Source organism: Vulpes lagopus, chromosome 14, assembly GCF_018345385.1.
Source record: "Vulpes lagopus strain Blue_001 chromosome 14, ASM1834538v1, whole genome shotgun sequence".
Taxonomy (NCBI): Eukaryota; Metazoa; Chordata; class Mammalia; order Carnivora; family Canidae; genus Vulpes; species Vulpes lagopus.
This window is the reverse complement of record NC_054837.1, coordinates 14,538,221-14,554,216: the sequence shown is the minus strand read 5'-3', so window position 1 is coordinate 14,554,216 and position 15,996 is coordinate 14,538,221. Positions and strand designations below refer to the sequence as shown.

The 15,996-nt window shown below is 47.6% G+C and overlaps 1 protein-coding gene across 1 annotated transcript in view; it reads left to right on the top strand.

The window, feature by feature from the left end:
• The first annotated feature begins 285 nt into the window (after positions 1-285).
• Positions 286-15,996, top strand: part of ZNRF3 (zinc and ring finger 3) — a 156,821-nt gene continuing 141,110 nt past the window's right edge. The window contains exon 1 of the mRNA XM_041728615.1: positions 286-881. Coding sequence (XP_041584549.1) covers positions 582-881 — 300 coding nt within the window. The 5' untranslated portion in view covers positions 286-581. The remainder of the gene's footprint in view (positions 882-15,996) is intronic.

Here is a 15,996-nt window from a genome sequence, read left to right as displayed (position 1 = left end):
GGCCTCCAGAGACAACGCAGTCGCCCGGCAGCAGGATGCAGCCCGGGTTCCCGCCGAACTCTGGCAACGGTGAGGAGAAATGTCTGCCGCCGAGGGCGGAGCGCGGACGAAGGGGTGGAGCTAGAGCGCGGGGGCGGGGCGAGGACGGGGGCGGGGCGAGAACGACGGGGTGGAGCGAGCGCAGGCGGCGGTCGGGGCGGGGCGGGGCCGGGGCGAGGGGCGGGGGGCGGGGCCGGGCGAGGGGCGGAGCGAGCGCGGGGGCGTGTCCGGCCGCCGGGCCGCCCCCCGCCGCCCCCGCCCCGCCCTCCCGCTCCCCCCCTCCCCAGGCGGCCGCGGCGGTCGAGTGCGGGGAGGGAGGGGAGAGCGGGTCACGACGTTGCCGGGGCGGGGATAACCCCTCACGTGGAGCAGATGAAAGGGCCGCGGCGCGACGGCCGGGGGAGCCGAGCCGAGCCTGCGACCCACAAAGCCGCCGCCGCCGCCGCGATGGGGCTGTGAGGCGTCCGCCCGCGCTCGGTCCTCCGCCGGCCCGCGACTATGCCCGGCCGCGCCCGCCCTCCGCGCCCTCCCGCCGCAGGACCATGAGGCCGCGCTCGGGCGGGCGCCCAGGGGCCCCGGGCCGCCGCCGCCGCCGCCTCCGCCGCCGCCCCCGCGGCCCCCGCGGCCGCCGCCTGCCGCCGCCGCCGCCGCTGCCGCTGCTGCTCGGGCTGCTGCTGGCGGCCGCGGGGCCCGGCGCGGCGCGGGCCAAGGAGACGGCGTTCGTGGAGGTGGTGCTGTTCGAGTCGAGCCCGAGCGGCGACTACACCACCTACACCACCGGCCTCACGGGCCGCTTCTCGCGGGCCGGGGCCACGCTCAGCGCGGAGGGCGAGATCGTGCAGGTAGCTGCCCGCCGCCCGGGCCCCGCGCCGCCGCCGCCGCCTCCCCGCCGCCGCCTCCCCGCCGCCGCCGCCGCCGCCGCCGCCGCCGCCACAAGATGGCTCCGGGGGCTGCGCCCGCCGACCCCGCCGCGGGCTGGCGGGCGGGCGGGCGGGCGGGGCGGCGGCGAGGCCGGCGGCATCCCCCCGGGCCGGCGGGCGGGACGCGGCCTCCAGGGCGCCGCAGCGGGGGGCGAGCGCACGTGGGGGCTCGGCCTCCGGGGGGCGGGCGGGAGACCGCGGGTCCGGGGACTCACGTAGACGCGGCCCCCGTGGGCGGCCGGCATTCCGCTTTGCCTCAGGTGGAAGTCCTGGAACTACCTGTTGCACGCCAACTTTGCAAAGACGGGCGAGAAGGATGGGGTGGCTTGTTCCAGTCGCAGGCTCCGCTTTGCATCCTTGCATGTCCTTTTTTGGGAGTAGCCAGGTTTGTCTGCAGGCTGCACAACGCCAGGTTCTTCCCTGGAACCTGCCGCCAGCCTCACCTGGGCGCTGACCCCCCTGCAGGGCTCTGGACAAGCAGCAGCAGGCAAGCGAGCAGGGGGAGCGGGCCGAGGAGCGGGGATCGCGGGAGCCCTGGAGTGGCCGCAGCAGGCAGCCTTCGCTGCGTGCCTCGGATCACGGCGGGTGGGAGGGAGACCGCCTGTCGGCTCCTGGGCCAAGGACTTTTGCGGAGGGCCTGGAAATAGGGAGACAGGGTCGCGCACTGACAGCCCCCCCCCTGCTCCCCACGAGAGAGGTCTGCACTCCAAAGAAGGCTGGCTAGGGAGAGTTTTGAGCCTGCACTTTGGAGGACGGGCTCAGCTGAAGCCTCTGCGGTTGCTGAGCTGGGTAGATGCCTTCCCGCTTCCTTGGCTATGATTTTATCAACTTGTTAGTAGACTGCCAGCGCACTTAAGGCGGTTAATATGCATGCCTCGGATGCGGGCGATTTGAAATGGTTGACTTGATTCGGAGCCTTTTTGGAGATGATGGGATGGCTCCAGGGCTGCAAGCCTTGGGCCTTCTGTGCTTTACTCTTGGATGAGTTATGAATGAAGAGAAGGGAACTGGATGGATGATTGCATAGCAGCCTCTTCGTTTCCCCTCCCGTGGTGCATACTCGAAGCCCTACGTGGATAGGACAGGGAGCTGTGCAGCTTGGCTCCTTAGAGGTGTGTCCTTACCGAGCGGGGGGGGGGGGGCGGGGGGAGGCACCCCTGCCAGGCGATTAATCAGCAGCATTGCCTCACCGAGCTCTTACTCTCATCTTAAACTTCTGCAGGGTAAAGAGAAGGGGAAGCACATGTTTGAGTCCTGTGACTACATATGTTAAAAGCTTTGGGACTTTTCCCCTTGCTAATGTTACAGTTACGGTCTTTAGTTTATAAGCTTTAGAGAAGATGGTCTGCTGAAGATTCCTAACACGTTTTAGTGGAAGCCTTCAAGAATAGTCTGAATCCTAAAGCTCATTCCCTGTAACTCCTTGTTTCTCTTTGAGACTTTCACTGTGCCCTGGATGGCTTTAGAAATGTTTGATTTACAGCCTCCTAAGAGAAAAGATGTTTTAGCCTGGCACTTCACTTTTTGAAGGGGACTTTTGAAGTTTGTGATTTTTATCTGCAGTGTTTTAACTTGTACTCTTTCTCCACGGTAGTTTGTCTGGCGGGCTGTCCATTATGGGTAGTGCTGGGGTTTGGAGATAATCTTGGGTTCACCATTTAATACAAAATTAGCAGTTTAAACACACCATTTGTAGCTGTTTTATCCTTGTGAGTAGAGAGAGAATGTATGAATTTGGCAGAAGGAATCTATTCTCTTTGAATCTTTTTGAAGTGCTTATCTAACTCTTTTGTAGTCCATTAGCCTAGCGCCCCCCCCCACCAAATTAAGTCAACAATTGCTAAGTAAAGAAAAATGACTTAAATGGTATTTAATAAGTTGACCTCTTAAGCAATCACTAATAGGTGTCCTTAATTCCTTTATAACTGCACAGTGTTGGTGAGTTTATCTGAGCTGTCTGAATAGTCATTTCTCGGTGTTCTCACTCCATATCTTTAATAACTTTATTGTGGGGGCCACTTGCTGAACCTCTCAACTCTAGAGAACAGCTCAGCATGGCTTTCAGGGCTGTGTGTGTACAGAGGCTGGCATCCTTTTATTAGTTCTTCGAATGCTGCCCGATTGAAGTAACTGGCGTGGCTCCTGTCAGCCCTGAAAAATGTTTTTGTAAGGAAAGCTGGTGTTTCAGAACCGCTGAGAGGGAATGTAACATTTTGTATGAAAAATGAGAATGTAGAAGAAACAAATTGGTGTTTAGCTTCAGATTAATCATGTTTTCTAAGTGCCTTGTTGAACTTTTCAAACCTCCTTTTATTTACTATCCTAAAATAACCCTGTGTGATTTGCTATTTAATATTTTATGGTTGTCAGAGCAAGGCTCATTTTCCTATAACTAAACCTAAATAGTAGCACTCTAGCTTTGCTTGTGTTATTTCCAGTGGGATTTGGTAGCACTGTTGTTCATGGTTAAGGGGAGAAAAAGACCTGTTTGGGAGTCTCTTTCCTCTAAGAATTCTTAAGATAGGAAATTGGTTTGTATTACTGTTTTTCCTCCCTCCCTATTAGGTACAATGACAGGAGATACCTTATCGTAGTCTTGGTTTGCCCCAGATACTTCTAATTAGAGTACCTGTTGTTCAGTCATTTGCATGGGTTAGGGGAAGGGGAGGCCTGATTAAGAATGTGTGTGTGTGTGTGTGTGTGTGTGTGTGTGTTAGAGTGTGAGTGTAGGTGTCAAAGAGAGCTAGTAATTCAAACCTTGGTATTAGTCACCAGGATTCTTGGTTCTCTCTCCTTATGCATTTTAGGCTAAGTAACTTTCGCAAGGTCACCACTCTGTTCTGTTAAGAAGAGAGATTTTTTTTTTTAACATCTTCATCTGAAAGTAGTGAAAACAATGTGTGGATATGAAATGCTATTAATTATTTATTCATGCAGCACTGAAGTCCATTTGCTCATAAGTGTATTAGATGTACAGTGTGAACAGTGTGAATGCCAGAGGAATTAATTACAGTTCTGTCATTCTGAAGTGTGGAACTTTAAAGGGTTCTTAGACATATTGATACATATTTCATCTTTGAACCAATTTGTTGCTATTATGAGATCATTATCTGAAACTTTCAGACTTGTCCGCGCACCTCACATGGTTAGTGATGTTAAATAAAGGCCTGATTAAACACTGGCTAGTGGTATGTGGATTGGTTAAACAAACAAAGAAAATTTGCATCGCTAGAGATGAAAGATTGTTTTAAAGTGGAAATGCATTTTTCCCCCTTGAAGTCAAATATTTAGAAACGCTTGAGAAATTCATTTGTAGAAGGACTCTGAATGATCGGTTTTGTGTGACTTTAAAATTGGTCTTTCTGGATCCTGGGTTAAGTGTTGAATGGTCTTGAAAGCAGAGGAAAGTTGAGAACATTTAAGAACTAAGACACTCACTGCCTTTAGCTATGAGGGGTCGGGGGAAGCCGGGTGGTGGGTTAGAAGGGCTGAGTGACATCCTTAAATATCCAATATTAACTAAGGGCATCACAGAGTAATTTTAGGAAACTAATTCCTCTGTCTTGTTTCCCTGTCAGTGTGTTTCTGCAGTTCCAAATTTGATCAAACACTTTTCTTTTCATCTCCCATTTTAAGTTAACAGGCCTGCCTCTAAAAATTGACTTGGCCTAATAGAACAATTGTGTGCTGGCAGCTGACCTGGATTTACACAGAAAGAGATTGACTGTCTTGTTAGAGGGCCTTCATAGGTTAAAACCAAGTGTTTGATTTGGGGGAAAATGTTAGGGCTGTGTTTTGTGACCTTATTAATGCTTAGGGACTCATATTTTCTGCCTTGTTCTCTAAGATCCCATGGGAGTTGTTAATGCAGCTCTGAATGGAGATGCAGATGGGAGTGGGAGGTTTAAGCATGAAATCTGCAGACCAGAGGGAAGGTGGTGATGGCCTTCATTTATTGTGTGCAGGGCACTGTGCCAAGCACATCATGTGTTTATTCCTCACATCCTGACTTTAACATGGAATTAGCAACTACTGTTAACCCATTTTACAGGTGACGAAACTGAGGCCGAGAAAAGTGATTTGACTTCCCCAACCTCACCCAGCTAGCAAATGATAAAATCTGGGTCAAAACCCAGGTCTGTCTGGCCCCTTTGCTCCTATATTTGCCAAATAAATAGAACTTGGCTGGTTAGGCTTGGGCATTATTTTGAGTCTAATTTCTAACAGTGTAGTGTGGAGATTCTTAATCTGAAGGTCACAGACTTCCAGAGAGGGCCTGTGAACACCTGAATTTTTTTTTTTAAATTTTTATTTATTTATGAAAGACACAATGAGAGACAGAGGCTGAGGGAGAAGCAGGCTCTCTGCAAGGAGCCTGATATGGGACTCAGTCCAGGATCCAGGGATCACGCTCTGGGCCAAAGGCAGATGCCCAACTGCTGAGCCACCCAGGTGTCCCAACACCTGAAATTATAGATGCAATGCACTTGTGAATGTGCTCTTCTGTTTTCTTGAGAAGATACACAGTTTTGCCTGTTGAGGGATTTCTGGGGTTCCCCTTCTCCCCAAGAGGAAAAAGAGGAGCACTGCTTTAATACCCATCACCAAAAGAGTCCATTACTAAGAATTTGGAGCTCAGGCTGGCAAGAGTTGTAAAGAAGTCTACAGGTTTGTGTGTCTCCATCAAGCATATTCATCTGATAAATGTTTACCAAACCCTATTTTCAGACACTGTATTGCTATTTTTTTGGAGTCTGCCGTCTCTTATAGAGACAGACAGGTGTATGGATAAGTGATAATCCTTCCCAAGAGGGTTCCCCCACAGAATTGGGCCCTTAGTTCCCAAGACATCCATTGTCTATAATGAATTAACTTTTCTCTTGTGCATCCATCTGGTACTAGTTAAATGCATTATCCTTGGGTGAAGTGAGAAAATAGCCCCTCAACGAATATTTGCATTTAGAGAGTGAAGTGCAAGAAGGTGGCGATCTGAATGTAGCATGTGGGAAAGCTGACTGTAAATGTGTTCCTTTTCATCATTTACTGGAAAATGAAATGGAGCCTCTTCCAATGTTGAAATGCCTTAAGAACAACTCCTCACACCTTCTCTTGTGGACTGTGGCCCCATTGGCATGTTTATTTTTGCTCATCCGTGGATCCATCCCTGGATCTCTAGTGTCTGCCATTTATCAGACACTTCACAGTTGGTGAATGAATGATGGATTTAGAATGAACAGCAGGCAGGCAATGGGTCTTAATGGAATTAAGTAACTTCCTGTGACATAGCTCATAAATTTTGGGATTATTTTTCATTTTTTGTTGTTAGTTCCAGAAAGTTGCTTGATTAGATGGAAAGAATGGACCTTTCTCTCTCTCTGGTTCTGGTGGGTCCACTGGCTTTATAACTACAGGTTATATGAGAGTAACCTGTGTGTGTGCATGTCAAGGGGCAGGATACCTGGCATTATAAGGGTTTGTAGACGTTCTTTACTTGATAAAACACAGAATATTAAGAAAGCTATAATGTGGACAGCCGTTATGGATGGACAGAAACCCATGAAGAATAGTCTACGGCCAAGCCTTAATGTCCGTGGAAATGACAGTCACGGCTTGGAATTCAGATTCATCATTAATCTGAATATATACCATGTGAAAACTTTGCTTCCTGTTGATGTTTCCCAAGTCTGGAGAATGTGGATTTACAGTTCATGACAAAAATGACATTTAAATCAATCTTGATAATCAGAAGAACAGATTCAGCCCTTTAATGTGTGAGATAAGGAGATCCAGAGAAGTGAAGTGCCTTGCCCAGGGCATGTGGAGAGTAGAGATGACCCTGATAACTGTTTGGGTCTCCAGACTCCCAGGGTTGGAGTCTTTCTGTCCTTCAGCTGAGTTTGCCAGAGAATGCAGATGCAGAAGCATGCTTTAGAATCAGGTGTTTAATTGGGAAAAGCCAGGCCTTCTTAAATTGTACTTTGGGTTTAAATGGTTGCTTTTCTTTTTTAAAATTTTTATTATGGGATCCCTGGGTGGCGCAGCGGTTTGGCGCCTGCCTTTGGCCCAGGGCGCGATCCTGGAGACCCGGGATCGAATCCCACATCAGGCTCCCGGTGCATGGAGCCTGCTTCTCCCTCTGCCTGTGTCTCTGCCCCTCTCTCTCTCTCTGTGACTATCATAAATAAATTAAAAAAAAAATTTAAAATTTTTATTATTTATTTAAGAGAGAGAAAGAGGACACAAGCAGGGGAGGGGGCAGAGGGAGAAGGACAAGGAGACTCTCTGCTGAGCAGGGAGCCTGACAGCAGGCTCCATCCTAGGACTCCGCAATCATGACCTAAGCCAAAGGCACATGCTTAACTTAACTGAGCCACCCAGATGCCCCTAAATGGTTGCTTTTCACCTTTGATTTAGATTTTGACTTGCTCAGTCTTCTCCTCTGTCAGAGCTTTATAAGATAGCTACTAATGCTTCTGTGTGCCTGGCTCTGGGCACAGTGCTGTGCTCACATTTCATGGGTGAGCTAGATGGCATGCCTCAGGTTTTCAGATGAGGAAATTAAGCTCTGAGAGTGAAGTTATTTTCTTCCTTTTTTTTTCTTTTGAAGTTATTTTCAATATCACTGAGCATGTCTGCAGTAGGGCTGAGATTCAAACCCAGGTCCATGCGATTCTAAGCCATTTCTGTTTTTACAAGACTGCTTCACTTGGCACTTGCTTCTGCTTGGAATGAGATTATGGGAACTGATGGTGCAGTTTGGAGTCGGGTATAAACCCAGGATCACTAACCAACAAGTGAATCCATAACTTTAAGAAGATGCTCTACGCTTACAGAGATTTATTTCCTTCCTTCCTTCTCTCATACTAACTTGTTTTTCCCACGAAGGGCCAGTCTGCCAAGTTTGGGAAGAGGGACCGATGACTTGAAGCATACAACTGTCACTTTTTTGGCTGTTGGGAAAGTTGGAGTGGCTTGTAAGTGTTCTGGCATCTAAGGGATTTCTGGTGTGAGACACACCTCCTTCCTGTGGCTGACTTTCTAGAGCCATTTTGAAGTCTGCATTGCTTTCTGCAAAAAATCACATCCCATGTTCAGCGCCTTTCTGACTTCGCAGAGACTGCATGTCCCCTAGCTATTTGATTTAAGAGATTTCAAGAACCTAAAGCTGTGGGTTCTCCCTGCTTATGTCATCCTTCTGGGTAGAAACTCACTACAGGTGCTGTGTTCCTTCTGTCAACAGACATTCACTGCTGCCTCCTGTCCACCAGACCCTGGGTGAGGTGAGGTGGCAGGTTGGGGGTGAGGAAGGTCACCGTCCCCACCCACAGGCAGCTGAGTGTAGGGGGCAGACAGCATGCAAGCCACAAGTCTTCCATGGCTACCGGATGCCGAGGGAACACCTGGCCCGGGGTGCAAAGTTTAGGTCTGGGTAGCCCATTCTGAAGAAACATGTATGTAATGACATAGTATGTGGATTTGAGCCTTCTGGTCTTTTCCGACTCATTTTTACCTACCTTTGAGGTTAAAGCTGATAACCCCTTTGTGGAGACGTGCCTTTTTATACCTGTCAAACAGGATAGGGAGGAGGTAAAGAGTAGAGGTTCTTTGTTCCATTTGTAGCTTGAATGAGATGTTTTAAAGTCTGACTTTTAGCAGCTCTGTTGACTCATGATAGTGTGAAGAGAATGAGGTCAGCTGGCCTATTGTGGTTCAAGGGAGAACATTTTATTTTTATTACACTTAAGATGTGTTTTAAGACTTGGTATTAATCCCCTTCTCTCTCTAGCAGCCAGTGTGATATGGTTGTTCAGAAACTCAATGTGTAGACTTGATTTGGTGAAAATAGACTTTGAGGATCCTAGCACTTTGATGTAACATTTTTACATCAAAATGTTGGAATGGGATTTCTGTGGTGAAGCTGCTGCATTTTAAAAATAAAAAGGCGGGGAGAGGTGCCAGGGTGGCTCATTCAGTTGAGCTTCTGACTCTTGATTTTGGCTCAGGTCATGACATCAGGGTGGTGAGATCAAGCCCCACATCAGGCTCGTGCTGGGCATGGAGCCTGCTTAGATTCTCTCTCTCTCTCCACTCTATAAATAAATAAGTAGATAGCTAGCTACCTAGCTAGTTAGATGGGATACCTGGGTAGCTCAATTAGTTAAGTGTCTGACTCTTGATCTTAGGTCAGGTCTTGATTCTCAGGGTCATGAGTTCAAGCCCTGTTCCATGCCCAGCATGGAGCCTACTTTAAAAATAAATAGGCAACCCTGGTGGTGCGGCAGTTTGGCGCCGCCTGCAGCCTGGGGTGTGATCCTGGAGATCCAGGATCGAGTCAGACCCAGGATCGAGTCCCACATCAGGCTCCCTGCATGGAGCCTGTTTCTCCCTCTGCCTGTGTCTCTACCTCTCTCTCTGTGTGTCTATGAATAAATAAATAAAATCTTTAAAAAAATAAAAATGAAAAAATAATAAAAATAAAAGAGTAAGGGTCATGATCAATTGGGTGTGTGTAAGGTCCTAGCTGGTGCTGTAAGAATTTGATTAAAATTTGATTTTTTACTTGAATTTAAGTACGCTAACTTGTCAGCAGACATTTATTGAGTTTCTCCTGTGGATACAGTGTAGAGGAAAACAGCCTTTTCTACATCCATGATATAGCATGTGCTTTTCAGGTGTTATTTCTGTGATTTCTCTCATACAAACTGGGGCAGTTGAATTAGCGCCAGAGGAAACTGAGGCTGAGAGTCAGAGTAAGCATCTTGAGGCCACAGAGCTGGGATTGAATTTGGGTTACCTAAAGCCAAAGCTCATTGACCTGCTTGCCTGAGGACTTGGTGGATAAGGCAAAAATGTTAGAAGAGATTTGATTTACATTGCTTCTAGTCAGGGCCAGAATCTTCCCTTAAAAAAAAAAAAATCAGGCAGCCCCGGTGGCACAGCGGTTTAGTGCCGCCTGCAGCCCAGGACGTGATCCTGGAGACCCTGGATGGAGTCTCACGTCAGGCTCTCTCTGCCTGGTGCCTGCTTCTCCCTCTGCCTGTGTCTCTGCCTCTCTCTCTCTCTCTCTCTCTCTGCATCTCTATGAATAAATAAATAAAAATAAATAAATAAATTAATTAAATAAATAAAAATCATCTGTAACTTACTTTTTTTTTTTTAAAGATTTATTTATTCTATTCATTCATTCATTCAGAGAGCGAGAGAGAGAAACAGGCAGAGACACAGGCAGAGGGAGAAGCAGGCACCGTGCAGGGAGCCCGATGGCGGGACTTGATCCCGGGTCTCCAGGATCACGCCCTGGGCTGCAGGCGGCGCTAAACCGCTGCGCCACCGGGGCTGCCCTGTAACTTACTATTTTTTAAGATTTTACTTTTAAGTAATCTCTGTACCCAGTGTGGGGCTCGAACTCATGACCCCAAGATCAAGAGTCACGTGCTCTACCAACTGAGCCCGCCAGGAGCTCCTGTGACTTTTTTTTTAATTGTAAAAATAATACACGTTTATTGTAGAAGATACAGAAAAGTATTAATGAAAATAATGAATCCCACTACCTAAAGATAACCTCTGTAACCTTTGTGTTCTGGTACAGCTTTCCTTTCATTTCCCTGTGGTCTTGGAGATATTCTAAAGAAAATGTGAGAGAGTATTACTTGGTGTTTATAACCCTTCATCCACCTTGAGTATTTTCCTGTCATTAAATGCTCTGAAGCATTTTTAGAGTCTATGTAACATGCTCTTGTTTTCCATTATTCTAAGGAATGACTATACTTCATTCCTTCCTTATTTTCACAGGATAAAGTTCTAGAATTAGGACCATGAGGTCACACGGTATATTTTGAATGCTCCTGCTATGTGTTGTCAGATTGCTCTGCAAAAGAGTGGTTTTAGTATATACTCCCTACCATGTTGCATTCAAGTTTCCACCTATTCCTGGTCCTAACAGATAGTGTCAGTTTCTAACAACAACAAAAATCCAAAAGGCAGCTCCATATAAGTAAAAGTCTATTTCTAATAGTGCTTAGTAAAGTACCAGTTTTTCTCCTCTCCCATGAGGATCTGAGTTATGACTAAGGTCTGTTACAAAGGGAAGGTCCCTGGCGTGGTACTTGGGTCCTCCCCTGTAGGTGTACCTGAGCATGATTCTAGAGCAGCAGGCTGCCCTTGTGTTCTGGGCCGGGACAGGGCGGCTGTCCAGGCAGATGGCTGTGCTCAGGCCTAGAGAAGACCTCGTGGAAGGCACCACTGTGCTGTCGGCACACCCTGTGGCAGCAGATTGCAGCCCAGGAGGGTGCTGCCCCTGTGTTCATTGGTTTGGGCCCTGCTGCTTTCCCGTAGATCAGGCTCTCTGCTTATGAACAGGCTAGGTCCAGAAGGACCATATGAATCTGTCCTCTGGTGCAGAGTGACGCTGTCAGTTTGTGGTGCGCAGAGATGCAAGTAGAGCCAAGTGTCAGATCGCCAGGGCTGCTCTAAACAGCAGGACCAAGGACTGAAAAGAGCTTCCTGGTATTTTTTTTTTTTTTTTTTGGATCCCTGTTAAAAATCTAGACATTTTACATAAAAATCTAGGGCTTTGGTGCTTCTTGAAAAATGAACAGATCTGGCAACATTGGGTCTACTGCTCTGCATGGCACTAGCTTAGCCTGTCCTGGGGAGTAGCGGCCGTGCCCTTCAGATGGGGCATGGGCCCTTCAGTTCACCAGCCGCTTTTGCATTGCTTTGGCTCACTTTACTCACTGGTAGTTATATTTACTCACGCCTGGCCCCTCTAGGCACTGGAGTTTGCCATCCTTCCTCTGAAAGTTCTGAAGCTGGAAGCATTTAAGTTGTGCTCGGTGAGCCTCCTTTCTTTCCCTCCTCAACTGATGCAATGTGTCTGATGTACCTTTGTGGCAGTATGATGATGCTTCGGTGGACCCCATGAGCCTGGGGAAGGCTAAATGGCCCTGTGTGACCAGAGTGCTCTTTTTACTTTGTTACAGGGGCTTCCATTTTCTCTTGTTCTCCTGGAAGGCTGACATCATTTGACCTGTGTCTTCATTAAGATCTCTATCCCTCTTCTCTTTTTGCTCCTTGGTTTCTGTTGACCTCTAGAATTACTGTTTGAGCTGGAGGGCACCCTGGAAATGTTGTGGCTTAGCTGTCCTTTTACAGTGAGGGGACTGTGCATGAGGGCCCACAGCCTTTGTTTAACAAGGGGAGCGGTGATTAGAAATGTAGTCTTGGGGCTCCCCAGTGCTGGTCTTTCTCGGACAGCATCCCACTCCGGTGGTTGAGTTCCAGAAAATCTTTCATGTGCCTGGTGGGTTAGGGTCCCCAGTGTACTTTCACTTGTATTATCTTGTTTCTTCTCTCAGCTGGGAGTGGTCTTCCCTGGATTCTGTCCCAGAAGGCCAGCTGCTTTTCAGGTTATCATGGTTGCCAGGGTCTGTCCCGTACTTGACATGGAGTGCTTCTCTTTGTACCTAATTATACACATTTACTTAAATGCATTTGACATGTGTGTTCAGCCCCTTTATACAGTTTTTTGGAAATGACACGGGGTATCTAGAGATTTGTCATCTTTTCAGAAAGCGCCTCTGTTGGAATTGGTGGTAAGCAAGTCAGCCAATGGTGTGTAAAGAGTGTTGCAAGCTTGACTGGCAAAGCTTTTTCAGAGTTGAATTCAAGGTAGCCTGTGGCCAAGTCAAAGGGAAATGGTGCACTCAAGATGTTTGATTTTTCTTTCCTTGCTGACTTTCCCTCTTCACGCCAGATGCTGTCTCTTCGTCTCCCTGCCTCACATCTTGCTCTTCAAGTCAGTTCTTCCTCTCTTCACCAGATTCATCTTTCCATGGTGGTGGTGGATTTCATTATAACCTTGATCAAAATCTTTCTGTACCATCCCATTGTTGACTAGCTAGCTGAGCTAGGTGACCTGGGCCTTCTCCAATCTCCCTCTCATTATTGCCTCTAGGCTACAGACCTGGGTCCTTCATATTCCACCCTGGTTCCCTAATGGGTCCTGGGCTGTCCTTTATGCCTCTCATTCTGAGTGCCCTTCTGTTATAATACATTTCCAGGCCTCCACATTCCCAACCCCGCCTTTTCCCTCTCTCAGGGCTGTCACCTGCACTGGGGTCACATGTCCAGTCCTTCCCATAACATGTTTCCTCTTCCACCAGTGTGTTCCTTTGAACCAAAGTGCTCTGTCCTTCACTTGGCAGCTGATCTTAAATTCCTCATTGTAGTTATTCCCTTGTTAATGTTTTCTTTTCCCCACGAAATCACAGCTCCCAGTAGACAGGGATTGGGTCTTACTCATCCCTGCGATACAACTCTCAAATATTTACTGAATTGAAATCCTTCTTCTAGATCATAATACTTAGCAATGGGGATGTCAGCATGGCCAGAAAAAGACTTGGCTTTTTTGAGGGAGAACTTTCTATGATTGTAGAAACAATTCACAAGTGGCTTGCAGACATTGAATGTGTCCTAGGGCTATTCCAAATAGTTGGGATGGACCAGACTCTCACAGTAATTTCACCTTGGCCCTGCTCCCCAGGTCTGGAAAAGGGGATGATGTCCTCTCTAACTCCTTCCAGCCTGTTATGTGACTACCTGGGTGCAGTGTCCAAACCAAGCTGGAGAAGAGAATGTCTCAGCCTGACTGTAGATTTTTAGGGAGTGTGTTTAAGTTTGGTTGATGTTTTGGTGACACTTAGAAAATGGGTACTTTTGAGGAATAGTAAAACTTATATGTAGCTCTAGTACGACCCATCAGAGGCAACTGTATGTGGGTCCTTAAATTTGTACCACATCGTTACTTCATTTTTGTCCCCCTTTGGAAGCTCTGGCATGGGGCTTGATCCTGCGTTTTAAGTGCTGGGTGGGAGGCAGAGTTTTAAAGGACTACAATAGTATTTCTTTTCTTTTTTAGATCAGATATTTATTTATTTATTTATTATTTTATTTATTTATTCATGAGAGACACACACAGAGAGAGGCAGAGACACAGGCAGAGGGAGAAGCAGGCTCCACACAAACTTGATCCCGGGGCTCCAGGACCACGCCCTGGGCCGAAGGCAGGCACCAAACCGCTGAGCCATCCAGGGATCCCCTATTTTATTTATTTATTCTTGTGAGAGAGACAGAGAGAGGCAGAGACACAGGCAGAGGGAGAAGCAGGCTCCATGCTGGGACTCGATCCCGGATTTCCAGGATCATGCCCTGGGCTGAAGGCGGCGCTAAACATCTGAACCACCTGGGCTGCCCTACAGTAGTATTTCTAAAGAGGCCAGCAGGCTTAGAGTGGAAAAAATTTCAATTTAATAAACATTTGATTTTCTGCTCTTCCTGGGGTTCACTAGAAACATCTGGGAATTATTCAATTATTGTTTTGTTATGAACATGTTGGCATGTTGACTTTTTTTTTTTTTTTTTTGTAGGGGGTTATTGTTGTGGTTCTTGTGGAATAGTGGCTATCATCTGGGCCCTGGGACCTTCAGGAAGATTCTAGGGTCTTTCCATGATGTGTTGTTATATTTCACTTATACTAAGAGGATTTCCTCCATGCCTCTTCATGGCACGTCCACTCTGGAAATGTTCAGTGCCCATCAGCAAATGCCATTCAGGGAATTAAACAGCTAATGTGTAATTTTAAACTTTCGGTGTTACTAGGTTTAAATCTCCAGGACACATAAACTCACTTGTGGCATTAAATGTGCCGTGTGGGTGATTTCAGGTTCCAGTGGCAGTGGTAATTTTTGCATTTCCTGACTCTTGTGTTTAAATTTGCCGTCTCAACATTGCATCACCATAGGTTTTCCCATTTAATGAATATTTATGTTGAGCTGAGTTCTATACGAATGTGCTGGTTTCTGCCTTGATTATAGCTTGCTGTGTACTGTGGCCAGGAGTGCCCTACAGACAACAGAGTTGGCACACGCCTCAGCATGCCAAGCTCTGGCGGATGTGGTTAGGGACCACGGTGACTGGTGCTTGGGTTGCCATGCCAACCTTGTTTTTGGAGGGGGGAGGCTCTTAAACAGCAATGGGATGGGGGCAGAATGGTTTTGAATGTTCTAAGTAAAATGATTCCCCATAGGTGCCCCTGCAGGAAGATGTTGTAAAAAACTCTAGAATTCTTACTACATGCTTAGATAACGTTAATTAATTTTCTTAATTTACTTTTGCAAGGCTGTTTTCATCATCCTCTTGTGTACTTGCGGATGTTATATGGCGGGTCTCATGCAGATGTCTTTCCCACTTGCTGCAGGGTAAATAGGGAATCTTCTATCTCCTAATATTACCAACCACTTCTCTCATTCCCTGCCAACATCCCCTGCCCTGCGATAACTTTAACCTAGTAATGTTTGATTGGAGAAAGTGGGAGGAAAGAAGAATGAGTCGGGGGTGGATGTTTGGAGGCCTCTCCCTCCAGCTCTTCTCCCTATTCGAAGAAGGCCTCTTATTCTTGTATATTCAGTAAAGACCGTGGTTGTAGGAGCCATCACCCATGGGTGGGATCTTCAGAAGCCTGGCTCTCAAGCTTTGGGAATCTGAGTTAAGACAGGAGGAGGAGGGTTGTGTCCCTGGCACCCCACACTGGAACGCTGTTTGCCCCTTTGCAGATGGTGTCCCGTGTGACTGATTCTGCAGTGCTTGGTGTTATGCAGTGAAATGTTGGGAAGGGAATTGATCAGGTCTAGTAGGCCAGACAGGGGCCCAGCTGGGGCCTCAGACTGGCAGAGCAGGATGGGACTTGAGGCACCATCTACTGTCCTAGGATTTCTTGACAGAAGGAGAGCTGAACTTCTGGAGGCTGGGACAGGCTCAGCAGGTCAAGCAGTCTTAGGTGTGTGTGGGGGGGCTTGCCTTCCAGGTTCAAAACAGAAAAAGCAATCCCCTGCACCCACCCATTGAATGGAAGCTTTCAAAAGGGGAGGCCAACCACACATTTAATCTTTACTTGCTGATTTGGGGTCAGCTATGTGACTCTCCATTAGATTGGATCCTCCTTCAGGGCAGGGCTGGTGTCTCAGTCCTGTGACATTTC